The sequence below is a fragment of the Mauremys reevesii genome, linkage group 3, assembly GCF_016161935.1.
Source record: "Mauremys reevesii isolate NIE-2019 linkage group 3, ASM1616193v1, whole genome shotgun sequence".
NCBI lineage: Eukaryota > Metazoa > Chordata > Testudines > Geoemydidae > Mauremys > Mauremys reevesii.
The window spans coordinates 178,166,902-178,194,720 of NC_052625.1; the positions used below are offsets into that span (position 1 = coordinate 178,166,902).

A 27,819-nucleotide genomic window follows, 5' to 3' on the forward strand; every position below is an offset into this window, starting at 1 on the left:
TTCACTACTTTTGTTTCTGGTGTTGCTATTCTACTGTTAAGTTTCATTAAACTTTAGATGCCTATAACATTTTGAACAGCAAAATATTGCTATTGTTTTTAGATGGACATCTGTGCTACAGAACAGCAAAGAAGAAGCTTTAAATAATGCATTCAAAGGTGATGATAACACAGGAGAAAATAATATTGTCCAAGAACTGACAAAAGAAATTATATCTGAGGTTCAGAGGATGACAGGAAATGATGTGTGTTGTGACTGTGGAGCACAAGGTGACTAATTTAAAGTATTCTTTCAGTGCATTTCTAATTGGTAAAATTATATTTCTATTAAGAGTGTTTAAGCTGTTGACTGATATTATTCCCTTTTCTCTTGAATTCAATTACCCATCTAGCAGAATATGCTAACAACGTAATTGTAGAAGTTCATTAAGATGGATTTGCTATATCCTATTGTCAGTTTAAAAAAAGCTTTTTGCCTTTCTCCTATAGATTCTGATAATTAGCGAGGCTAATGTTACTTTTGATGCAGTAATTACAATATCATATATTATCGTTGAGCCCTCCATTATATAATTTAAATTTTACTGTAAATTTGGTAAAACTGGAAGTCATACTAAGATATTACATACATTCTGTTAATAATTTTTGTTAATATTTATTTTTTAATTGTTCTGCTTGGCTTTGAGAACTGGCCAGAGAATGATTCTGAGACTGTACGCTCATTTGAAAACAGTGCACCTGCTTCACTGTGCTTTGCAGTGTGTAATTTTCCCTCTTGATTGATATTGTTGATCAGTGAAATTCTGTTGTAATCCTTTTTAAACAGTTTTTAATTCCTGCTGTTCCCACTTTCTTCTATATGACATAGCTCAGAAGCACTACTTCCTTTAGTGACTGTCACTTTAGCTGAAAACACCAGATCTTCTTGTTCTTTTCGTTTCACTGATCTGAATCAGTAGTAACTCAATTAATTAGTTAGTTTGGTGTATAACTGTGTTGCTGCCGTGCCTCCTGCTGGTCATCCGGGAATTAGCTCAGTTCCAGCCTCGGAGCGCCTCCTGTTGGCCGGTGTCTTCCTACTGGTGCCTGCTTTCTCCTGATCTCCATCACTGAGCACTTCAGGCCCTCTGTCCCTCCCAGACCCTGGTGCCCCTTACTTTGTGGTGCAGCCCCACAGCAGTGCCCCCACACTCTGGGTCTCCCCTCCCCAGGAAACCCCAATCCCCTAAGCCCATCTCACTTCAGTGACACACTGCCAGTCCTTATCTAGCCCCTTCCCTCAGGGGCAAACTGCAGTCTGAAGAGGCCACTCATCATCGGCAAAGGGTTTGGACCTGCTGCCTTTCTAGTCCCAGATGCTTCCCTGCTGCCCTAGTACCTCCCCTGGCCTTTAGCAAGGCCTCAGCCTGGGAACTCACCAGGCCAGAGCGTCCCAGCTCTGCCTGCCTTTTCCCAGCCCTGCCCTGTCTCAGATACCCTGCTTACTCTCCCAGGCAGCCTGGTCCTCTCTGCTCCTCAGCTGGAGCAAGAGTCTCTTACTCCCTCAGCCTGACCTTTTATCAGGGTCAGCTGGACCCTAATTGGGTGTGGCCACCCTGGTGGCTGTTTACCCAACCAGCCTTGCTTGGCTGCCTTTAACCCCTTTCTAAGTGGAGCGGGATGACCACCCCGCTACAAACTAGTATGAGAAGAGTCAGTCCTTCTGCCTCTGAAAGGGCTAGTTCAGTGGAGCTGGGGTCAAACATTGTTAGAGTTACAGAACTGTTTAGATATTAAAAAATGAATGATTTTCATTTGAAGTGTAGGGAAAAGAAGAAAGGGAGAATGTTGTGAAGAGATGAGTATTAGGTAGAGAGAGATTCCTTAATGTCTCTGAAATGTTTTCTTGAGGATCCTTTGTGTCATGGTGAAGTATTTATTTTCATGTTACTGCTGTTGCCCTTAGACTAAAATATATACTCCAGAAAACAAAAATGGGCAGTGTGGCAAATTGCCGGCACTATTATGATGGGTCTCACACTTTCTGTTCTTTGGGGGGGGTTCAGGGCACCATTTCTTGCCCCTGAATTGGAATATTAATTGCCCCACTAGTCTTTGAGGAGGGGAGTGGAGAGGGAGGGACCTGGGCCCGCCCTCTACTCCAGGTCCCAGCCCAGGGGCCCTGAGGATAGTGGTGAACCACTTGAACTGGCGGTTCCTTCCCCTGGGCTACTTCCCTCTCCTGCCCTTCAGCTTGTGGGGGGGCTTCCTGCCCTCCCTCTGCACAAGCCAGGTGCCCCTTTCCTAGGGTCTTGGACTTCTTAGCCCACCGCAGCACTTCTCCAAACTTTCCTCTGCTTTCTCTTCAAACTGTTCTCTGCTCCAACTCCTTCAAACTGTTCTCTGCTCCAATACCAATCCTTTCTGCTCCAGCTCCCACACTGTCTGATTGAAGCAGGAGTTTTTATCATGTGACTGGCTTCAGGTGCTCTAATTGGCTTCTGGTGCTCTAGTTAATCTATAGCAAACTTTCTTCCCCTTACAGGGAATAAGGCTCCCTTGTAACACTCTCCTGCTGCCCTCTGGCCATGCTGTATCACATAAGCTAGGTATTATTATTACTTATATTACAATAGCAGCCTCAGGCCCTAATCTGGAGTTTTGTCGCATAATGTTAGCTACTGTACAAATACAGCCCCCAATCCTGCAAAGACTGAGGCACATGAGTAACTGTATACATAAGAGCAATTCCATTAAGGGGCCACAGAGATGGACACAGACCCCTTCCTAAGGAATTTAACATCTAAAGCTCACATTTTGACTTCATTTCCATATTATTAATCTTTACAGTGCAATCATTACCTAACCAAACTTTAGTTCTATGCTTTTTTTTTTCTTTTTTCTTTGCTTCAGATCCTACCTGGCTTTCAACAAATCTGGGAATTCTGACTTGCATTGAATGTTCAGGAATCCATAGAGAACTTGGTGTTCACTACTCCAGAATGCAGTCACTCACATTAGATGTGCTGGGAACATCTGAACTTTTGGTAAATATTTTTATTAATTTATAAAATCGTAGGAAAATAGTGAGCGAGTTCCACTCCCTGTATATTTTTGTCATTTGAATTATATTCTTTCAGACTTTGAAGTTACCTCTTGAAAAATACAAGCAAGAAATGTTCCTTTCTCAAATTAAAGTTCACTGGAAAACATTGTATTACTGAAGAAACGATTTGTCTGGTATTAGAATTTGTATTAATAAAAGAGTGATTGTTTTTGGTGCTTAACAGGGCTGTCTTTACAGTAAGTTCCTTTTAAAAAGAATACAACTATATGGCACTTAAATAGTGCCTTTCATGTGAGGAATTCAGGTACTTCTCCACTGTTTACCTCTTACCTTACATTGAATCTTTCAGCAGAGAATTTCAAAGTGTTTTTTAAATGTCAAGAAAATCCATTGAAGTTAACTTCAGTGGGCTTTGGATCAGGTACTTAATCGTGAAGACAACTCTTGAGGGAAAGGAAGGTATTGTCTTGGTTTTAGAGATGGGTAAACTGAGACCCATATAACTTGTTCAAGGTCAAACAGTCAGTCGCAGAACTAGGACTAAAACCCCCGAATCCTGATTTCCATTTATCTTGTTCTCTGACTACACAGTGCTTATGGCTAGTTACTGAACATATCTGTTTGAAACGTAGGTATTTATTTTTAACAGCTTGCCAAGAATATTGGGAATGCTGGTTTTAATGAGATTATGGAATTTTGTCTGCCAGCTGATGAGACAGTCAAACCTAATCCAAGCAGCGATATGTAAGTATAGATCCATTACTTGTTGAAAACAGAAAGTATTTAAATTGGCATCAGGAATGTCTTCTGTGCTGCTTACCGTGTTTTTGCACTTCATGTTGGGTGACTGTTGGTTCGATTTTCACCACAAATGTAAACCTTTTTCTGGTGCCTTAATGATCAGTAAAGTATATGTTCACCTCATTTCCCCCTACCTCTGATTCTGCAGTAGTGAAGGTTATGTGTTACTGAGTCCCTCCATTATACCTTACGAGTTATGGGACAAACTCACACTGACTGATGGGGATGTTGAAGTCCCCAGGGCATGGCTATAGTAGGAGACCAAGGATTGAAGCCCATGTTATCTCCTACACTGTTAAATACAAAAAGACACTAAAATGAAGAACAGCCTGCTGAGAAAAGAACAGGAGTACTTGTGGCACTTTAGAGACTAACAAATTTATTTGAGCATAAGCTTTAATGGGCTACAGCCCACTTCTTCGGATGCATAGAATGGAACATATATTGAGGGGACACACACACACACACACACACACACACACACACACACACACACACACCCATGAAAAGGTGGGAGTTGTCTTACCAACTCTGAGAGGCCAATTAAGTAAGAGAAAAAACTTTTGAAGTGATAATCAAGATAGCCCGGTACAGACAGTTTGATTCTCATATCAAACCATCTTGATTATCACTTCAAAAGTTTTTTCTCTTACTTAATTGGCCTCTCAGAGTTGGTAAGACAACTCCCACCTTTTCATGCTCTCTGTATGTGTATATATAACTCTTCAATATATGTTCCATTCTATGCATCCGAAGAAGTGGGCTGTAGTCCACGAAAGCTTATGCTCAAATAAATTTTAGTCTCTAAGGTGCCACAAGTACTCCTGTTCTTTTTGCGGATACAGACGAACACAGCTGCTACTCTGAAGCCTGCTGAGAGTCACTGAGCACCTTCAGTACCCAATGACTTTACTTAGTACCTCGCAGAATCAGGGTCTGAAAGTCCCAGCTTCACCCCCTCCCTTTCCCTACTGCATGAACTGAGAGAGAAAAAAATTGTCCCAAGGTGAAGTGAGCTCCCTGAGAGTCAGAAGCTGCCCTAGCTCAGCAGTATCATATCAGGGAACACTAGCCATCTGGCTCTTCTCTGTTGCCCACCATTTTTTTTTTAGTTTGGTGCTGTAAGGAAGGTGCAATTTAACAGAAAACAAATAAAAAAACAAAGCTGTTTTTTCATATTAATGATTCATGTCTATGAAAAGCATTTGCACTGTCATCTGTTTAAAGGATAGGAAATTAATCTGTGTGATACAGCTCATCTGCCCAACTAAATCTCCTGGGATATGTGCACAATAACAGTATGCAAAAATGCCAGATAATCTTTTTAGGTGGGTGGCCCAGATAAAACAATCTGTTTAATTAAAAGCAACTTCTAACAAAACACTTCATATGAATCTGACTTTACATCTGAATTCTAATTTAAATTGTTACCCACCAACAGTTAAGAATGTGCATTCAACAGTTGTACTACAAATAACATTGTGAGGAACGCTCAAATAAATCTGAATGGCTAAGCACTGTGAAAGAAAGGGGAAGGGTTAAACAAAATGAAAATCTAAGAAGGACAAGAGAGGATTTTTGAAGCATACAAGCTTCCTGCTCCTTTGACAGCCTGATAGATAATGAAAAAATTAAAACCAGGAGAACAAGCTTTGAACAAAGCATACTTGCTCTGATTGCCATCGCTCTTTCGGTAATCTGTTACAGATCATACATTAAATAATTCTTAACAGCAGATTTTAAAAACAATTAACTTCAAACGTAATAATGTAAAACAATAGAGTAGAAGCATAGAAGTGTTTTAAATTTGGTGCAGTTTTCATTTGTATTTGACTAAGTATTTTAATATCACATTCTCTGTTCTTTAGATGTCTTGTTAGGAGCTGGTAATGTTGTAATACTGACCTCTTCATTTAGATATTAAATTATACAATATATTCATAGACTAACTTAAAGTAGAAGAAAAAGAAAGAGTAGACAGTTTCCAAATGCTGAAGGAATAATTACCTTCATTTTCAGTGACTCCATCCTGTATATCTACTCTGAATTGTCTAATCTATCAATTTTGATACACCCATTAGTATACTATCTAAGGCCTAAATTGTGGCTTTGGCACAAGCTCTCTATGCATAGGGTAGTATATATCTGCACCACCTCAAGACCACAACAGGTAAGGAATTATACCTCTGAGAGATACAATTCCCTCAATTTGCCCAGGGTCCCAGATGGGGCACGCTGAGATTGCTCAGTTAGGGCAAAGTGCAAAGAATGGGGCAGACAATCACCAAAACTGGTTGTTATTTCTCATACTTTAGATTCACCAAGCCAGCAACAAAACAGCTTCTGCAATACCTTACTGGTTACCCGGAAGCCAAAAACACAATTCCCTTAAAGCAACCCAGCCTTGGGCTTCCTCACGGATAGCCAAGTCAAATATGATGAGGATTACTGAAATCTTGGTCATTATACAAATAGTTCTATCAGTCCCAAAGGATCAGACACGTTACCCTCCAGGTTAATGAATGTTTCAGATCCTACACAATTCTTATCAACTAAACTAAAATTTTTTAAAAAATGAGAGTGAGTATTGGTTAAAAGATCATTTTACATACAGACATGAATGGAGTTCTTAGGTCATTTTCATAGTAGAGATGGTGAGCTTTAGAATTGCAAAGAGTTCTTTCAGAATTAGTGGACATTGGACCGTACCTATGGTCTATCAGGGTGATTCAGAATGGAACTGGAGACCTCAGTCTTTCGGCTCAAACTTCCCCTGATAAAGCTTAAGCAGATCTGACATGAAAGGATCAGGTCCCAAGAGTTTTTTATAGTTTTCTGGCAAGCTCTGATAGTCTCTTGACAGCAAGAGTTCCTTGGGTGAAGAATAGTGTCTTTGAAGTAGAATTACCTATTTCCTGTGTATACACAGGTAACTAGTTGCATTCATCAGCATAAGATAATTATCAATTAAGCAATTTATAGACAGGTTACTACAAACTTCAGAGAGAAATATAGACAATGACATTATTACATGCAATTCTTCTTCGAGTGCTTGTTCATGTCCATTCCACATTAGGGTGTATGTGCGCTGCGAGCACGAGCATTGGAAACTTTTCCCTTAGTGGTACCTGTTGGGCTGGCAGGGCCCCCACCTGAGTGGCGCCACTGCGCCAGGAATATATACCCCCGCTGGCCTGACCCCCTCTAGTTCCTTCTTACTGTCTGTGGTTGCGTTGGAACAACCTCTTGCTCTCCTACGAGAAGCAATCCCTTAGCTTTAGAGTACTTAGCTCCTATCATTTCATTAGCATTCTGTTGTGTGGATACTTAATAGATTAGGTGCTTGGAGGCTTCCAGCACCCGCCCCGGGCTGTGGGGGCGGGGTGCAGGCCCACGGGTTTAAGGCTTGCGCCACGTGCTGCAAGCTTATGCTGGTTATTGACCCCCACGGCTCCTGTCTACGTTGCTTAGGGAAAGCACACTAAAGAGAGAGGTGTAAGATTAGCAAGGCGTTTAAGCCTAGAACAAAGAAAGAGAGAGACTTTCGCTTGAAGCAGTTCTTGATGGAGGCAGCGCTGCAGCCTCCTCAGTGCGGAGTGCCCCAGAGCTGTCAAGAGACCCGGTGCCGGGCAAGCACCGCAAGCCATCGGCCCCAGAGAAAAGTAGGCCCTGGCACCGCTCATCCTCCCCAGTGCGGCCCAAGGCCAAGCCAAAAGAAGGGCGCGGATATTCCCCACAAAGGAGACCGGCGCCATCTAAGGGCCCGGGCACCGGAAAGAGTGGGATGGACATTGTGTCGGCACCGGTGGCACCAGCACCACAAGTTCCTCTGAGTCCAGTCCTAAGTGAACTCAGTGAGGACAACTGGCTCGAGGGAGTAATGGATCAGCCCTCCATGCCTGGCACCTTTGAGGTGGCAAAGGACCTCATCAGGTTGTCAGTGAGCCCCCTCCCGATCAGGGAGAAGCCTGCAGCACCCGGGCCCAAGGTGCCGTCGATGGGAAAGCCAGCAATGGTGCGCCATTCAAGGTCACTGTCTCAGCATCACTCCTGGCGTTGGTCCCGGTCGAGTGTGAAGTCTGCGGACTCTCAGTTACCCCTGACACAGAGGGAAGCCTCGGTACCGGAGACGAGTCAGCGCACGGGGTTAGTGCAAGGGACCCGACGCTCTCTGGCACCCTCCAGAGACTGGCACCAAGAGAAGGTGAGCTGACCATTGCCAAAGGCATCCAGAAGTCACCAGTCCAGGTCTTGGAAGCATCGACACCGGTCCAGGTCCCACGAGCAGTGGTACCGGTCCTGATCGGCGAGAAGCCGCTCGTTGATCTCCTGCCAGCATAGGTTGAATGCATTGGTGATGCCGAGCGCAAAGGCCACACCAGAGTCTGGCGCCGACTCGGGCCGATACAGTTACCCGCACTGGGCACTGGACAGCAGAGATCACCAGGATGGGTGGCAACCCCAGTGGGGTCCACTGGGACACTGGCTCTTCTGGACCCCCTGGGCCTACCACCAGCGGCCAGGGGCTCCCTCCAGGGCCAGCTACTCGGTGCACCAGTCCCGGTCCCCACACTGATGCCCCTCCGTGCGGGAAGCCACGGCATCCAGACTGCCTGCACCATCGCCGAGCGAGAAACCGGAGAAACCGGCACCGAGTCCGGTGCCGCCCCAGGGTCAGCTGTCCAGGCCTGAGCTGGATGCCGCTCCTTCGGGGGAGGGGGACCAAGGGAACTAGCAGGAGGAAGTGGAGCAGCTGCTGACATCGTCATCCCTGGATGAAGCGGTGGCAGGCACAGCGGTATCAGGACCTCCGCCAATAGACCACAGAGCCCACCAAGAGCTGCTGCGTAACTTGGGGTTGCTCATAACTTGGGGTTGCAGGCCAAGGAGACGGTTGAGCAGGAGGACCCCATGGTGGACATCGTGAGCCAATAGAGTCCAGCCGGAATAGCACTTCCGCTTATTAAGACCATACAGTCGAACTATAAGACTGTATGGCAGACCCTGGCCTCCAGCGCTCCAACAGCCAAAGGTGTGGAATTCAAGTACTTCGCCCTGTCAAAGGGGTACGACTTCTTGGTTTGCCACCCAAGCCCATGTTCCCTGGTAATCTCGGCGGTAAACGAGAAAGAGCGCCATGGGCAGCAGACCCCAGCCCCTAAGGCCCAGGAAGCGAAGCGCCTGGACCTGTTTGGCAGGAAGGTGTATTCCTCAGGGGGCCTCCAGTTGAGGATTGCTAACCAACAGGCCATCCTCAGCAGGCATAACTTCAGCTCCTGGGCGGCAGTGGGGAAGTTTAAAGACAGCCTCCCACAGGGTTCCCAACAGGAGTTTACGGCGTTGGTGGAGAAGGCAAGGCCGTAGTGAAGACCTCTCTCCAGGCCTCCTTGGATTCGGCGGACGCGGCGGCCAGGACAATCGCATCTGGCATGGTCATGCAACACTCGACATGGCTGCAGGAGTCAGGTCTGTCGCCTGAGGTCCAGAACTCGTTCCAGGACCTCCCCTTTGAAGGGTCTGGGCTCTTTTCGGACCAGATGGACGCAAAGCTGCATAGCCTCAAGGACTCAGGGGCCACACTGAAGTCGCTGGGTATGCACACCCAGGCGACCCAAAGAAAGCCCTTCAATCCGCAGCCGCCTCCTCAGCATTGCTACCAACCTCGTCCTAGGCAGGAGCCCTACCACAGGCGAAATGGGGATAACAGCAGGCAGCGTAATGATGATAACAATAGCTCCAATAGGCCAGGCTGGAGCCACGGCCAGCATAAGTCTCAGCCTGGCCCTAAACCAGGACAGCGTACTGGACCAATCACCGGATCCATCCCCTTGCTTCCTGGATTGCCTGTCCCGCTTCTCCTGTGCTTGGCCAGTACTATGTCGGACCACTGGATGTTACACATGGTGCAAAGTGGTTACAGGCTGCAGTTCTCCTTCCTGCCTATCCCCCACTCCTCTTCCCCGTCCCTCTTCAGGGACCCTTCTCATGAGCACCTCCCGGAAAAGGAGGTTTGCAAGCTCCTAGAGGCGGGAGTCAGTAGAGTTGGTACTGAAGGACTTAAGAGGGAAAGGATTCTACTTCCTCATTCCCAAGGCCAAAGGAGGCCTTTGACCCATTCTGGACCTGCGAGGGCTCAACAAGTTCCTGGTCAAGGCCCGGTTCCACATGGTCTCTCTGGGCACCATCATCCCTTCCCTGGATCCAGGGAACTGGTACGCTGCCCTCGACATGAAGGATGCGTACTTTCATATCACCATCCCCTCAGCACATCGCTGATTCCTGTGCCTCATTGTGAACCAAGAACATTACCAGTTCACAGTTCTCCTGTTTGGCCTAGCTGTGGCACCACAGGTGTTCACAAAATGCATGGCGGTGGTGACAGCCTTCTTACTGAGGCAGAGGGTTTGAGTTTACCCATACCTCGACGACTGGAGGTTCGGTCCCACGTGCAAGTGGCCCTGAGACTATTCCGCACACTGGGGCTCCTGGTCAACACCCCCAAGTCCACCCTCATTCCAACGCAGATAGTGGAATTCACAGGGGCGGTCCTAGATGCAGTACAGGCAAAGGCGAGCCTCCGAGTATCACGATTCCTGGCCATCCAGCAAGCAGTGAACTCCCTGTGCCAGTTTCCCACTACAACGGCCAGATGCTGCCGGGCCACATGGCAGCATGCACACATGTGGTCAAGCATGCCAGACTGAAACTCAGGACACTGCAGGCTTGGCTCGCCCGTGTATACCGCCCAGGCAGGGACCCCCTGGACTTGGTAGTGACAGCCCTGGAGGACGTGTTAGACTCCCTGCGGTGGTGGCTGTCCCAGACCGTGGTTTGTGAAAGCAGCCCCTTTGCTGCACAACAGCCAGACCTGACACTTGTGACGGACGTGTCAGACCTTAGATGGGGAGCTCACCTAGGAGACCTCAGGACTCAGGGCTTGTGGTCGCAGTCGCGCTATATCAGTGTGAAGGAACTCAGGGCAGTTTGTTTAGCCTGCCAGACTTTTCACACTACTTTGAGTGGTCACAGTGACACAGTTCGGACAGACAAGACGACCGCCATGTTTTACATAAACAAGCAGGGTGGAGCCCGTTCCTCGCCGCTCTGCCACGAGGCTCTCCTCCTCTGGAACTTTTGCAGAGCCCATGCCATTCACCTCAAGGTGTCACATCTCCTGGGGGTATGGAACAAACTGGCGGACCACCTCAGCAGGTCGTACCGCATGCACGAGTGGACGCGCAGAGCGGATGTCATGTATTCGCTCTTCCGCAAGTGGGGGTTTCCCCAGGTAGACCTGTTTGCTGCCGGGGCAACACCCAGTGCCCGCAATTCTTCTCATTCCAGGGCCGCAGCCCGGGCTCAATAGCAGACGTGTTCGTGATCCCCGCTTTCTCTGGTGCACAAGGTCCTGCTCAAGGTGCGCAGGGACGGGGTTGTGGGGGCAGTTATCCTCATCGCCCCAGCCTGGCCCTGCCAGCACTGGTTCACCACACTCCTGGAGCTGTCAGTTGAAGCCCCGGTAGCCCTGACCCTACACCGGGATCTCATCACACAGGGCGGCTCCTCCACCCTGACCTGCAATCACTGCATCTGACAGCACGGAAGCTCTGTGACTGAACGCTTTGGAGGGCGAGTGCACCCTCCCTGTGCAGCAGGTTCTGCTTGGTAGTAGGAAGCCCTCTACCAGGGTGACTTACCTGGCCAAGTGGAAGAGGTTCTCATGCTGGTGTGGGCCCCAATAGGTTCAGCCATGCCAGGCTCTGGTGCCTACCATTCTAGAGTACTTACTGCACCTCAAGCAGCAGGAGCTGGCCACATCCTTGATCAGAGTGCATATGGCAGCCATCTCCGCCTTCCACCCGGGGTTTTCAGGGGGCTCGGTGTTCTCCCACCCAATGGTGGAGCGGTTCCTTAAAGGACTGGAGAGGGTGTTCCCTTACTCACGCCCCCCAGTCCCTCCATGGAATCTCAACTTTGTCCTTTCTAAGCTCATGGGGCCCCCGTTCGAGCCACATGCCACCTGCTCCCTCCTCCAGCTTTCCTGGAAGGTGGCATACCTGGTGACCATTACCTTGGCCAGAAGGGTATCTGAGCTGAGAGCACTCACTTCGGAGCCGCCATATACAGTATTTCATAAAGACAAGGGGCAGCTCTGCCCACACCCCAAGTTCCTCCCAAAGGTGGTCTCACAATTCCATCTGGGCCAGGACATTTGTCTGCTGGTGTTTTTTCCCAAACCCCGTGCGGACGCGAGTCACCGCAGTCTGCACTCCCTGGATGTCTGTTGGGCGTTGGTGTTCTACTTGGAGCGCACCAAACCCTTTCGTAAATCCATGCAGCGGATCTCCTCCTGAACTACAGACTGCATTCGGGCATGTTATGACCTCGCAGGTGTTCCGGCCCCGGCGGTCATGTCCCATTCGACCAGGGTGCAAGCAGCTTCAGCGGCTTTTCTGGCACAGGTCCTGGTCCAGGAGATCTGCAGAGCAGCCACCTGGTTGTCAGCGCATACCTTTACGACCCACTATGCAGTCGACCAGCAGGTCCGAGAGGATGTGGTGGTTGGCGGGGCGGTCTTCCGATCAATTGCTCTGTGACTCCTACCATCCTCCGAAGCTAAGCTTGTGATTCACCTAATGTGGAATGGACATGAACAAGCAGTCGAAGAAGAAGAAATGGTTACCTACCTTTTTGTAACTGTTGTTCTTCGAGATGTGTTGTTCATGTCCATTCCACCACCCGCCCTCCTACCCCTCTGTCGGAGTCGCCAGCAAGAAGGAACTGGAGGGGGTTGGGCCAGCGGGGGTATATATGCACGGTGCAGTGGCGCCGCTCAGGCAGGGGCCCCGACGGGAGCCGCTAAGGGAAAAGTTTCCGACACACGTGCACGCGGCATGCATACACCCTAATGTGGAATGGACATGAACAACATATCTTGAAGAACAACAGTTACAAAAAGGTAGGTAACCGTTTTTTTCATCTACGTGTTAATATTCCCTTTTGATCTCTGACTTAATAGATATAGAAACAGAAAGGAACCATCTGTTTACATGGTTAACATCTAACAGGGAATATATATGAAAACACATAGAATTCGTTTTACCTCTAATTCTCTAACAGTACAGGTTTGCATTTCAACACATTAGTCTCTGTAACATGAAATGGCTCTAATTACCATTTACATATCCTTTAATATGTCTCTAAAGGTTGAATCTGGGTCAATTAGCCAGCTAACTGTGTAACACTTTCTGGCCCTGTGTCACAGATACAATTCACTCCCTTCTCCTACCTTTCTCTGGTGGGGAGAGGGGGTAGTAATTTGGGCACATAGCAGCAACAACATGCTCTAACTCATGTCTTCTATTAGTTATTATGATTTGAATTACTGTAACACAGGGGTAGGCAACCTACGGCACGCGTGCCGAAGGCGGCACACGAACTGATTTTCAGTGGCACTCACGCTGCCAGGTCCTGGCCACCAGTCTGGGGGGCTCTGCATTTTAATTTAATTTTAAATGAAGCTTCTTAAACATTTTGAAAACATTATTTACTTTACATACAATAATAGTTTAGTTACATATTATAGGCTTATAGAGAGAGACCCTCTAAAAAACATTAAAATGTATTACCAGCACGCAAAACCTTAAATTAGAGTGAATAAATGAAGACTCGGCACACCACTTCGGAAAGGTTGCCGACCCCTGCTGTAACACCTAGAAGCCCTAAGTATGACCCGACTCTGTTGTGCTAAGCTCTATACAAACAGAGAACAAAAAGATGATCCCTGCCCCAAGGAGCTTACAATCTAAGTATAAGACAAGAAGTAACAGATAGGGAAGTACAGGTAACCAGTGTGACAATATTGGTCAGCATGCATACCAACAGCTCCAAGGCTCCACCCATTCCCTGCCTTTATGTTCTGGTTATGGGAAGTAGTGGGCATACAGAACCTGCTTACTGTTATCAATCTGGATCCAAGGTCTGGGTAGTATGTGCAGGGGTGTAAGGAAGGTTTCTTGTACCCCCCGCACAAGCAACTAGTATAAACAACAAGCTATCTCAGTGCATGTTACATAGGGGTAGTGTCAGCATATGAAGCTTTGAGATGACTCTCAAGCATAAATCTGGTATAATCATGAGTGCAATTTCACATCAGGGTTTTAGAAGAGACAGAATTGTTGCCAAATGTCTCAGTGTTTTTCTATATCACTGAGGATATTGGATGTTCAGTTCATCATAACTTTAATACAGTAGAACCTCAGAGTTATGGACACCTCAGGAATGGAGGTTGTCCGTAACTCTGAAATTTTCATAACGCTGAACAAAGCTCAGTTCAGACTCCAGCAGCTGACACTCCAGGTCAGGCTCCAGCAGCAGCTGAGTGTCCTACTCATCGCTGGCATGAGCTTGCAAGCTTGTCCCCCTCTAGGCGGTGTGTGTGCGCGTGCATGTGTCTGTGTGTGAGAAAATAGTATGTCCCCCTCCTGGGGGTAAAAACACATCCCCCTCCCAGTCTCCTGCTCTGCTGGCTCCGGCTGCCTTGGGCTGGCAGACCCAGTGTATTCACCCCCTAGCTAGCTGTAAGGGGCTGCCCTGTGCGTGGGGGTGAGGTGGGGACAGGCAGCCCAGATGTGTTTATCTTTAAAATGCAATACAGGCACAGTACAATATTTGCTAGGGGGGGCAGGTGGCGGGGGGAGGGGGAGTGTTTGCTGCTACCTGATTGGTTACTTCTGGTTTCACATGGTCCGGTTGACCGGTCAATCTGGTGTTCATATCTTTGAGGTTCTACTATAGTTGTTTTTTACACTGGATGAATAAAACAAACTGCATGTCATACATACGTTTGTGAGAGTAGGGGACTATCAAAATTAATGTGAAACAACCCTTCCCCAGATTAGAGATTGTTTAAAATATTTTTGCCTGCTTATGTATGTGTGTCTGTAGAGATACTGTTAAAAGTTTTAAAAGTAAATTATATTCAATTTCAGGAATGCAAGAAAAGATTATATTACTGCCAAGTATATTGAGAGAAAATATGCACGGAAGAAACATGTTGACAATGCAGCTAAACTGCATAGCCTCTGTGAAGCAGTCAAAGCAAGAGACATTTTTGGATTGGTTCAAGTATATACTGATGGTGTGGATCTGACTGAAAAAATTCCACTAGCCAATGGACATGTAAGAGTGGCAAATTTTCCTATCCAGCATTTTAATAAGAGATGCAGCATGTTTTTATTAACGAAAGTGACAACTAATAATTTTTGAGTAACTCATATAAGTCCTTGCTATTATAACATGTTTTGTAATAGCAAAAGAATAGAGTAAATGAATTAAACCCCAAAAGTAAAATCACTCTAATTTATTTTCATGATTTAAAATGCACTGTTTAAAAACAACTCAAGTCTGTTTTCTGTTTTGTTTAAATCAGTTTTATTTGTCTTTGGGGAGGGAGGGGAGAAAGTTTCTACACAAGAATATCTTTCAACACAGCATATGTAAGGATATTGAAAATTTAACATTTGGATTCATCTGATTGACGTACTAGTAGAGTTTCATTCATTATTAGAATTGAAAATCAGTTTTTCTGGGAATATTTGGTCTTCCACATTTGTTGTTCTTGTAATCTGCTTAGGAAGAGATCTAATAATTGGACTGTTCAGAAAGTAGCCTGTAGTGCTAATGTTGCTTACTAATTGACTGAAAAGCCACATTGAAGAACATGAACATAAAAAAAACAACAACAAAAAAAAACCCCTCTCTTTTTGGGCTTGATAACTTCAAGCTTTCTCAAAACACATTTGTAATTCTGTTTATATGTTTATATATAAATCAGAGCTTTCCAGTTTGATAAGAAAGGGATAACTAGATTTCAGGCTCAAAAATAGATTCCTTTATTGTTACTAGGAAGAATTCTCCAAGTGTTTTATACAGCTGTGAGGGACTTCAGTTTGTTTGTATTTTTAGTTTTGTTTTAATTTAGTTTTAAATTTGAACAGTCAGCTGGACAGCCTTTCTGGATATTGAACTCTGCAAGCATCCCCCTTTCTAAAAGCCCATATCTAGAATTAATTCACCCTTTAGGACTCAATTCAGCAAAGCATTTATGCACATGCTTAAGTCCCAGTATCTTCAATGAGACTTTTAAGTGCCTTGCTGAAGAGGGGGTGGATGAACTGGGGCCATAGCTTTTAAAACTACAGCTGGATTTTCCCACAGCAGGTCTGCGATTCCTGTAAATACATTAACTCTTCTAGGTTTTATGGAGTTGGCAGCTTGGCGTAGTGTTAACTAAGCCTGGTTATAGAGTTAAAAGAATTGCATACACAGTGGTATAAAGGCCAGAAGTGGTAAATGCCGCCTTTTGCCATTTTCACTTGATTTTAGATTCTTATAATAGATTTAATTTGAATGTCAGAATGTAACATTAGATCATCTAGTCCGACCCTCTGTATATTACAGGGCATTAAATGTCACTCAGATAACTCTTTTTATTAAGCTCAGTTGGACTAAAGCATTTCAGTCTTCAGGAGACTAAACTGTTATGTGCCACGGCCTGAGAACAGGAGAGACCAAGATGCCACTAATGCCCGAGGTTCTTGCAATGGCAGAGAATTGATTTGGTGGGGTGTGCCCAGATGATCCTAGCAAATGATCCAGGCTGTCTAGGAAGACAAAAAAACCTCCCAAGGTCCTTGCCAATGTGACCTTTGGAAAAATTCCTTCCTGGCCCCAAATTTGGCAGGCAGTTTAACACTGAGCATGTGAGCAAGACGCGTCAGCCAGACATGTAAGAAAAAAGATTCTCTGTACTATGGAGTGCTTGTAAAGTTTGCTGTAGAAAAGAGCATTCATAAGCAAGACCAGGAGTTGGAGACAGTGGTCCAGATTTCCAACTCACTGATCCCAGCATAAACCATTCTGTTGATGCTTATGAAGTTACATCAGTGTAAAACTGGGGTGGAAGGAGAATCAAGCCCAATATTTTCTGACATATTCTAAACTCTAAAGGTCTGGAGAAGAGTATTACATTCAGACTTGTAGGGAAAATGTGATTTTTATTTATTTATTTATTTAATTAATTAATTTTTTTTATGAGGCAGGCAGAAATCAGTATCGAGGGGTAGCACTGTTACAGTGTAAAATTTGTGCAATGTATAATGTGAGATGTTTTCCCTAAAGATTCTTGTGAGCTGATAGTCAAAAGAAACACATTTGTGTTTTTTAAATTTAGGAGCAAGATGAAACAGCACTTCACCTTGCAGTTAGATCAGTTGATCGAACTTCACTTCACATAGTTGACTTTTTAGTGCAGAATAGGTAAGTGTATAATTAATTATTAAAACGCAACTGTTTGAGCTATATGAAATAGTACTTCACGTAGAGTTACAGTGGGGGCGAATTTGATTCATAAACTTTAATTCTGTCTTTTGAAAATCTAGTTGCTCCAGTGTTTGTGGGAAGATAACTTTATTAGCATGTGGCTAGGAAATTAATTTGAAACAACTTTTTTCCCCAACAGCGGCAACCTTGACAAGCAAACATATAAGGGTAGCACAGCTTTGCATTACTGCTGTTTGACTGACAACGTTGAGTGCCTCAAACTGCTGCTGAGAGGGAAGGCTTCTATTGAAATAGGTAAAAGGATAATGTGTACTCCGTTTCAATATTTGCTACTCTTGCAAATGGTCTCTGAGAAAAGTGTAGCACTGATAAATGAAGATTAGCAATGCGTCTGCATTTCCCCCTTCTATTGTGTAACATGTTCCACTGTATAATATCTCAATTCTTTTAGAAATGATTAAAATATTGATTTTTTTTAAAAATTCAAGTTTAAACAAAGCAGAGTGGATTGATTAAAATTTGCGATTTAAATCATCAGGTGGAAAGCCTTGAGTTAGATCATCGATTTTAATCAACTTTTCCATTTCTATTTCCATTATCTAAAGGAAGATGCAGTCTCACTGGTTGATATAACTGTTAAAACATGTTGTTTTGCAACTAAATAGAGCCTTTACTCTAATTTTGGTACACCCTTTTGCCTCCTAGGATGGTACACTATAACTATATATATTTATTTAAGCAATTGTATAGCAATAACACTTTGAGGTTCAACCCAGACCAGTGAGAGGTTGTGTTGCCACCTGCCCTGTAATCCTGGGTGCCTGAAATGCTCTGCTGTGGCTCACAGCCCAGACACCAGCATCCAGCTGACAAGCATGTAGTTCCCTGAGTGTCTGTGTCCTTAGCAGGGTTGGTTCAGTGGTCTAATACCAGCAGCCTTTCTAAAACACAGCAGCTCCACCCTGGTCTCCACCAGCCTTGGTAATTGCAGGGTGACCACAAGGCACCGCCAGTCCCAAATTTCCCCCAAACCATCTGCCATGAAGTGTCCAGCCCTCTCCTGGAACACTGAGGAGAGTAATAAGGTTTGTTGCTCCTTTAAAGAGACAAAAGTACAGCATATTACTTTAATTTCAACAATTATTTCAGTTCAAACACAGCACTGAATTGGATTATAGTAAAAATAAAACAAGTGTATTAATAGAAGGACAATAGGTTAAGTGATACCAAGTAGAAAGGATTGGACAGATTACAAACAAACAAAAGTAAAAATACATTTTCTAATGGCTAAAACCTAACTTAACACGATATATACTATGCCCAATGTAGTTTTCTCATCATTCTTTGTCTGGCGTGCCTGACCAGACCCAGTGGCCAGGCCTCAACACAGAGCACAAAATGTTTGGTTCCTTTGTCATCTTAGATGTAGGATAAAGATGGAGTCTCTCTCTGTCCCTTATATTCCCAAAGGAATTTTCTTTGTCCTACAAGTCAAGAAGGCCTCCTGGGGATTTGGTCTCCTGTATCTTTCTGAGATGCAGGAGCCATGTTAATTCTCTGTTGAGTTCAGTCTCAGGATAACCCTCACTGGTTTAGCTTAAAAGGTAAACAAAACTATCATGTAAATACACCTTCCTTTTCTCTGCCTGATGACCAGGCTGGCCAGCCAAGCAAATACACATTCCATTGTCTAGGACAGACTGGGCTTATGCACTGATTGTCAAACACATTTTAAGAACATAATTCTAGCACATATCCATAACTCTTTGAACACACCCCATATATACATCATGCAAGAATATTAATGACCAGGGAGTTATTAGTTTTCCATTGATGTAGTACATGCCGCCTTTTAGATACAGATTATAAGAGTGTGTTGAGTATGTCAGGCCTGACAAGAGCTGCTGACACAGAGTAGTGAACCATCACTGGGCCTCTGTGTCATAATAGCTTAATATTTCAGATTCTTATTAATTGTACTTTTTTAGTATGTTAGATAATGGCGAATGAAATATCGCTTATTTACTAGATTAACTTGTTGCTCATGATTTGTGTCAAACTGCATTAGGATGGTAACTGGAATTTAATTAAACACACACAAAAGTGTGTATAAAGTGTATACATATAAAGTGTATTTGTATTAAAAAAACCTTAAGAGTTTTGTATACATAAACTTCCTGTATCAAACCATGTTTCACATTTCTAACTAAATTATAATAAATGTAGGCTTTAACATATTTTGTATTAAATGCAGATTTCATTTTAAACAAGTTTACATTAAATTTATTATAATTTAAATACCAGAATTAAAAAATCCAATCTGAATTTAAAAATCCAATTTTTTATTTAAAAAAAAAGTATCCTCCCTGAAACAAAGGGCATAAACTAGTGTTTTTAAACAATTTTTGAAACCACACCATATAGCTAAAAATACCTCTGTTTAACTGGCCTGTAAGCAGGCTACATAGTGGGATTTCTGGGAGCAGTAATAACTTAATGTGCTTCTTATATTAAGTTATCACAATGAGCAGCAGCCAGCTAGATGCTGCTGTGGGGAACTTAACATGAGGGAAGACGATCAGTTTTAGAATAACTTAGTTTGGCTCATTTATTCAGCTTAGTTCAGTTCATTTCTTGTGAAAAAAATCTAATATCATTCTGGGATCAATTAACAGGCACAAGATATAGGGGCTTATTTTCCTACTCTGTTTGGCACTGGTGAGGCCTCAGCTGGAGTACTGTGTCTAGTTCTGGGTGCCACACTTTAAGAAAGATGTGGACAAACTGGAGTGAGTTCAGAGGAGAGCAATAAAAGGTTTAGAAAATCTGACCTAATGAGGAAAGGTTAAAAACACTGGGAAATGGTTAGCCTTGAGGAAAGAAGACTGAGGGGGAGACCTGATAATACTCTTCAAATATGTAAGTGCAATTATAAAGATGACAGAGATCAATTGCTGTCCATTTCATTGAAGGTAGGACAAGCCGTAATGGTCTTAATATGCATCAAGGAAGAGTTAGGTTAGATACTAGGAAAATCTTTCTAATTATAAAGGTGGTTAAATACAGTACTGGAATAGGCTTCCAGGGAGGTTGTGGAGTCCCCATCATTGGAGGTTTTTAAGACTAGGTTAGACAAACATCTGCCAGAGATATTCTGGATATACTTGGTCCTGCCTTGAGTCCCTTCCCGCCCTATATTTCTGTGATTCTGTGCTTACATAAGTATAGGTTTACCTCATGTTTAATAATGTGCTCATGTCACCTATTACACATAGCAGTGTGACTTTCTCTTCTCACTGAATTGTAGCCAATGAAGCTGGAGAGACACCGCTTGATATAGCTAAACGTTTAAAACATACACACTGTGAAGAGTTGGTAAGTTTTGCATCTTCCAATATGATTTTGTTTTTATAAATAGAATTATTTCTGAACATTTAGTAGTTCATAGTGGGTATTCAGTGAGTATTTGCAGCACGCAAATACCATCAGCATCTGTTCAGTGGCCTATAAGAAACGAACTGATGAAATCAGTCCAGTACCTCTTTGATAGGTGTCCACATATCAAAAACTGCCATAATAGTTAACTTATTTGTTTGGGAGTCTCAACAGAGAAGCCAATAATTGAAGCAAATAAGGCCTGAGTTACCCTCTCACTCCATAGCATTGTTGGGTAGTGGAAGGCCAAGCTGCATCTGGTTTATTTGCTCTGTGGATAACCAGATTTCAGTCTTCAAGCTTGCCTGTCCAATAACTTTCTGAAGCACTAAACTCTGTTTTAAAAGACATAATCTTTGCACTTTAAAAGAAAAAAATATACTGATTTTTACATCTGTTCAAGGAAGTTCTATTTTAACTGTTCAGAACTACTGCACATGGCATTGTCACTAACAGACTATTGTGTTTCCTTAGCTTACCCAAGCATTATCGGGAAGATTTAATTCTCATGTTCATGTAGAATATGAATGGCGGTTACTCCATGAAGATCTGGATGAAAGTGATGATGATGTGGATGAAAAGTTGCAGGTTTGTGCCTGACACTGTACATTTAACTTTACAAACGTGTCTTTTAAAAATATTTGTATGCTTTAGATAAAATGTTACATTGTTTTTACAGGTAAGGGTGCGGAATAATGCAAATGAAATTCCATAATGAAAATCGGTGGTTTTGTTTCCAAATGATTTCTTGAATTATAGTTTGTCTGCCTTTTTCTGTTGGTTTGATTTACAAAACAATTTAGTTTGTCGTGATCAGATGGTGCCTTTGTGATGAAAAGGAGGGAAATTGAGGCATGTGGTGACTCCTCCTCTTCCCAAAGCTGGTATTTTAGTGATAGTCAGCTAGTGCAGAACACAATACAGTTTGTTTCAGTAAATCAAGAGTTTTTGTATTTATGGGACGCATAGCAGAAGCTAACATCAAAGATAGGAAAGGTGCCTTCAAAAGATAGTGATTCATTATAGAATCTTCACATACGTATAAAATGTCTGAGCTCAATGGCTCTGGTTTTGCAAAGAGTTATGCATGGGCTTCACTTCAGTGCGATTAATGCTGTGCATTAAGTTAAGCATGTCCATTGTTTTTTGCAGGATTGGGGCCTTAGCTCTGAATCCTCTCTGTAAAATGCATATTTTCCTTTCCATATTCTGAGCTGGTGGTATTGATGATTTTAGCGTAAAAATTTTCAGAAGTATCTGAGTGACTAAGTCTCATTTCAAAATGGAACTTAGGGCCAAAATGTTAAGGGTATTTAGATGCCTAAAAATGCAGATTGTTGCCTGATGAGATTTTTCAAAAGTGACTAGGGTCTATACACCCATTGATTTCAGAAGCATGTAGGTGCCTAGCATCCATTGATTTCAATGGGAGTTAAGTACCCATGTGCTTTTGAAAATTCCTCTAGGTTCTGATCTGCATCTTTAGATGCCTAAATGCCTTTTCATATCTGACCCTTAGGAGTTACTGGGACTGAAGCTCGTAAAGTATCTGTCACATTAGACAATGAGACTTAGTCACTTATATGGGTAGTCCAGATGGCAGCCCATGAGCTGGATTCAGCCTTGTGGGATTATTCAGTCTAGCCCCCAAATGTGTCCAGTAGCAGCTGCCTAGAATGTGTGGCAGATCTAGAACATTGCAGTGAAATGCTGCATGTGCCTGAGACCTACTCTACAAAATAGTGTCCTCCATGCGTCACGGCCTTGTATGCCCCATAAGTGTGAGGTCATGATGCATGGAGGATGCCATTTTGTAGAATGGGTCTCGGGCACATGCAAGCATGTCACTGCAAGAGTGGGAATGTACCGATTGAAGATCAGTGCCATCTCTTGCAATCAGTGTGGTGTGGAGTAGTCTTTATTAACAGGAACAACCCTAACCAGCCCTGGACTCTGCTCTCCCTCCAATCCCCATACTTAAAGCCCCGTGTCCTGTGTATCTGACAGCACTATGTGGTGGACTGCTTGGTTTCTCTCTCTCTAATGCAGCTGCCATATTCTTGAATTTCTTCCTTCCCAGTGGACACAAATTAAACAGCTGAATGAACTACATGACCAGACTAATCCTGATCTGTCCTGAGTAATTCCCAGCTCTCTCATTGAGCACAAGTTTGTCCAGTCTGAGAGGTCATGTGCGAGGTGAAATGGGAGAGAGAATAGGGGTGTGTGTGTGTGTACACGTAACCTTAAAAGGACAGACAGGGCCTTCTCTGCCAAGGGCTGGTACAAGACTCACAGGCCACGAGGAGTTTTTGCTTCTGTCTGAGCTATGGCTAGATTCAGGTGCCCACGGCCATAGAAGACCAGCGCACACATCTTGAGTCAGGAGTGGGAGGGGTGTGCGAACTATTTGAAAGATCTCTGGTGGCACCCTGCCTTAATGTGTTTTTTTCTGAGATGTAGCAAAGACAAAGGACCATTTCTCTTTGGTCGACAACCAAAGCATATCTGCCTGTTGTGTTTGTTGTGCTGTGTGGTCCATTAATTTTAAACACAGCACATTAAAAAGTGGTGCAAAGGTAATCCAAGTGCAAGGGAACAAGTAAGTGCAATTGCTGCATTAGGAAAAGAAAAGTCAATGTGGAGAATAGAGCATTTGACACTAAGTGGATTTAAACAAGATGACTTGTTCGTTGGAAGTAATGGACAACCACAGAGTCTTGTGTAGTTGGTAGTGATAGTTGTGTGGAAGGAGTATATCACCCAACATTACAGCATGCTATGTAAGACCAAATGCGAGAGGTACACTGAAGAGTCTTGTATCACTCATGTTAAGGACTTGGAAAAAACAAACAAACTTCAAAGCAGAGACACATACTGATGAAATCTTCAACTGCATGACCCGCAAGTCTGACTACATCTTATGAGGTCTTCCTGGAGCTAATGCAGGGTTTCTCAAACAGGGGTTGCCGCTTGTGTAGGGAAAGCCCCTGGCGGGCCGGGCTGGTGTGTTTACCTGCCCTGTCCGCAGCTCCGGCCGATCGCGGCTCCCACTGGCCGCGGATCGCTGCTCCAAGCCAATGGGAGCTGTTGGAAGCGGCAGCCAGTAAGTCCCCCGTGGCCCAGAGCAGTGATCCATGGCCAGTGGGAGCCACGATTGGCTGGACCTGCAGACGGGGCAGGTAAACACACCGGCCCGGCCCGCCGGGGGCTTTCCCTACACGAGGGGTGACCCCTGTTTGAGAAACCCTGAGCTAGTGAGATGTAAAAAGCCTTTTAGGGATGGTCATGTGGTAAAAAAAGGTGTGCAATCCAGATGGCTCATGCATCTGAGGATGGAAAAATGGAAAAGGATTTTGAGTGTCACTGTCTCACCAAACTGTAGCAAGGAGGGTAAATGACATGAACAATAATATGTCCTGAAAACTCAAGACAGCTGCTGAAAAATGTACGTTCTTAGCTCTAGATGAGAGCATTGATACCAGTGACCTCAGCCCACTATTAATTTTCATCTGAACTATTGATGAGGATTTCTCTGTGCTTGAGAAGATACTGGAATTAGTTTGACTCAAGTGTAGTACAAAGCAGGTGGAGATTTACAAGGTACTTGCTTCTGCTGTGAGAAAATATGGCAGTTTCCAAGTGTGCTTGTGCATAGTCACAGATGGTGCCAAAGCAATGACCAGCAGTAAAGGTGGATTAGTAGGTTTGCTGAGACAAAATGGATTTGAATGTCTTACTCTCCACTTCATCATAAACAATGAGGCACTTTGTGGGAAATCTGTTAAAATTAGAGTTTGTGTTGAAGTTGTGTTCAATGTTTGGAAGCACATACATTTGCAAAAGCACATTCTCAGCAATGAAACGTCAAGTCAAAACTTTGCAATAAGCCGGAGAGCGACATCCTCTGCTGCTGTCTCTGACTTGCAGCAATGAATATTGATGTTGAATTGAGATATTCATGCAAGAAAAACGTTTTCCTCAGTGTTTTCACTAAGAGTGAGCTATTCTCTGACGTGTATTTAATTTTATTACTACTTAACACCATTCATGTCTCAATGACTAAATCTGAAACCTAAATAAATGATCTGATTCTAGAAACTGGAATTATATTTCTGTATTTGTCCCATGCAGTTGGCCCAAAATTAGCATCCAGCCCACAGCATTGAAGAGTGTGGCCCACCCTCATTTTATTTAAAAAAAAATTGAGAAGCATTAAAAGTGATCTGCAAAGGATTTTTAAAAAATGGGTTTATGCCCTCTTTTGCTTCTTTCTGATGTATAAAGAAGGCCTGAAAGGCTTTTAAGTTAAGTATATTTTTAAAGTCTCTCCCTCCTCTCCGCCCCCCCCAGCTATGTTTTACCTTAGAAGTTTCTGACTAGAAATCCTGCCCCCTCCTGGTAGCTAAACTTTCATTAGTTCAGCTCTTTCAATATCACCATTTCATTAGTTTTCCAGTCATTATATAGTCTTCCAGCTTAAATAGGACCTATATTTCCAAAATTAAAAATAAATTAAAAAAACAACCTTAAACCAAAACTTTTCACACCCATTTATACATCATAAAGAAAGGGAAAAGGGTATAAGCCTGTTGTTTTCCTTTGCTTGTCACCTTTAAGGAATGTCTCAGCAATCAAATTGTTGGATTAGCTGAATGGTCCTTGCCCTGTCATTCTGAAATAAATGTCTCCTTCACTGGAATATCACTTCTGTTGGGAATACTGTCTGTGCAGAATTCTTATTCTTGGGTCTTATCTCCTTAGTGCAGGAGAGATGAAACTTTTCTAGTGCTTCTGATTTTTTTGACCTTTGACAGCAACATTAATGGCATAAAGCATGAACCAGGTCCCCTACTGACTGTTGTGTGCCAGCCCCTGCAAAGTATAAATGCGACTTCCTTCCCTTCAGTTTCTGCTTGACTGTCTTCAGTGATGGAGTCCTTTGCAAAAGATTGGGGTTCATAGGCCATTTGCTGCAACTCTTCATTGGATCCTGATAAGATTTTGTCCTTATTATGTAGCATTAGCTATAATAGCCATATTGCTGTGTAGACTATCCTTTTCCTGCTATAAACCTTTCTTCCAGCCAGCTCCATTATGTTGTTAAACACTTTAGATCTTCTTGTCTGTTGTATCCATGCATTTTGGTTATGCTCTGTACCTTGTTTTTGTTTTGTTCTGCTTTCCTGCTGTGCTCAGCACCTTTTTCAGTTCTCTGACATCTGCACTTTGTTTTGGTCAGCTTCTCAGCTTCATCTCTTTAAAGAAGTAATTTGCTCCTCAGCAGTGAGGCTAAAGTAATAAAACTGGTACTTCACTAGGCTTATACTACAGGGACTTCTGAAAGAAAATTAAGGACTATTAGTCTGTGGTTATCATTTGTGAGTTACATGGAATTCACTGTTGATTGTTGGTGCGTTTGAGTTTGCCTCAGGTCACATTAGAGTTCTGTTTATAAATGTCAGCTGTCAGATGGAGGGCTTTTGTCTGTGTCTTTTTTTCCCTGGCCCCTCTTTTTATTCGTAAAGACGTTTTAAAAGTTTTTGTAATTTTTTGTTAGGATGGGTCACTTCTGAAATTTAGGCTTTTCATAGAGTCATTGGACTGGAAGGGACCTCGAGAGTCATCTAGTCCAGTCCCCTGCACTCTTGGCAGGACTAAGTATTATCTAGACAATTCCTGACAGGTGTTTGTCTAACCTGCTCTTAAAAATCTCCAATGATGGAGATTCCACAACCTCCCTAGGCAATTTATTCCAATGCTTAACCACCCTGACAATTAGGAAATGTTTCTTAATGTCCAACCTAAACCTCCCTTGCTGCAATTGAAGCCTATTGCTTCTTGTCCTATCCTTAGAGGTTAAGAACAATTTTTCTGCCTCCTCTTTGTAACAACCTTTTATGTACTTGAAAACTGTTATCATGTCCCCTCTCAGTCTTCTCTTTTCTAGACTAAACAAATCCATTTTTTTTCACTCTTCCCTCATAGGTCATTTTTTCTAGAACTTTGATCATTTTTGTTGCTCTTCTCTGAACTTTCTCCAATTTGTCCACATCTTTCCTGAAATGTGGCTCCCAGAACTGGACACAATACTCCAGGTGAGGCCTAATCAGCACAGAGTATAACGGAAGAATTACTTCTCATGTCTTGCTTACAACACTCCTGATAATACATCCCAGAATGATATATTCACTTTTTTTGCAACAGTGTTACACTGTTGATTCATTTGGCTTGTGGTCCACTATGACCCCCCAGATCCCTTTCTGCAGTGCTCCTCCCTAGGCAGTCATTTTCTGTTTTGTATGTGTGCAACTGATTGTTCTTTCCTAAATGGAGGACTTTGCATTTTACTTCAGACCATTTCTCCAGTTTGTCCAGATCATTTTGAATTTTAATCCTGTCCTCCAAAGCACTTGCAACTCCTCCCAGCTTGGTATCATCCACAACTTTATAAGTGTACTCTATGCCATTATCTAAATCATTGATGAAGATATTGAACAGAACTGGACCCAGAACTGATCCCTGTGGGACCCCACTCATTATGCCCTTCTGGCATGACTGAACCACTGATAACTAGTGTCTGGGAATGGTTTTCTAACCAGTTTTGCACCCACCTTATAGTAGCTCCATCTAGATTGCCTTTCCCTAGTTTGTTTATGAGAAGGTCATGTGAAACTGTATCAAAAACTTTACTAAAGGCAAGATATACCAGGTCTACTGTTTCCCCACTATCCACAAGGCTTGTTATCCTGTCCAAAAAAAAAAAAAAAAAGCTAAGAGATTGTTTTGACAGGATTTGTTCTTGACAATTGCATGCTGACTGTTACTTATCACCTTATTATCTTCTAGATGTTTGCAAATTGATTGCTTAATTATTTTGAAGGGTAGAAGTTTGTTATAACAAGTGATTCTAAAGTAACAGAAGGAGAGAGGCTTTCATATTATAAATGAAGGTGTGAATTAGTATAATTGACCTTCTATGGGTCATCTTAATTATCACTTCAGAAGTTTTTTTTTTCTCCTGCTGATGATAGCTCATCTCAAAATTGATTAGACTCTTCCTGTTGGTGTGCATACTTCCACGTTTTTATGTTCTCTGTATGTATAAATATCTCCTGTCTGTGTGTTCTATTCTATGCATCCGAAGAACTGAGCTGTAGCTCACGAAAGCTCAGGCTGAAATAAATTTGTTAG

At 43.4% G+C, this 27,819-nt stretch overlaps 1 protein-coding gene across 9 annotated transcripts in view; it reads left to right on the forward strand.

The window, feature by feature from the left end:
* ASAP2 (ArfGAP with SH3 domain, ankyrin repeat and PH domain 2) overlaps positions 1-27,819 on the forward strand; it is a 175,336-nt gene that overhangs the window by 113,687 nt on the left and 33,830 nt on the right. For all 9 annotated transcript variants that reach the window (XM_039532006.1, XM_039531998.1, XM_039532005.1 and 6 more), the window contains 8 exons: positions 103-269; positions 2,892-3,025; positions 3,695-3,789; positions 14,838-15,027; positions 17,081-17,166; positions 17,369-17,484; positions 20,498-20,565; positions 21,100-21,213. In XM_039532006.1, coding sequence (XP_039387940.1) covers positions 103-269; positions 2,892-3,025; positions 3,695-3,789; positions 14,838-15,027; positions 17,081-17,166; positions 17,369-17,484; positions 20,498-20,565; positions 21,100-21,213 — 970 coding nt within the window. The remainder of the gene's footprint in view (positions 1-102; positions 270-2,891; positions 3,026-3,694; positions 3,790-14,837; positions 15,028-17,080; positions 17,167-17,368; positions 17,485-20,497; positions 20,566-21,099; positions 21,214-27,819) is intronic.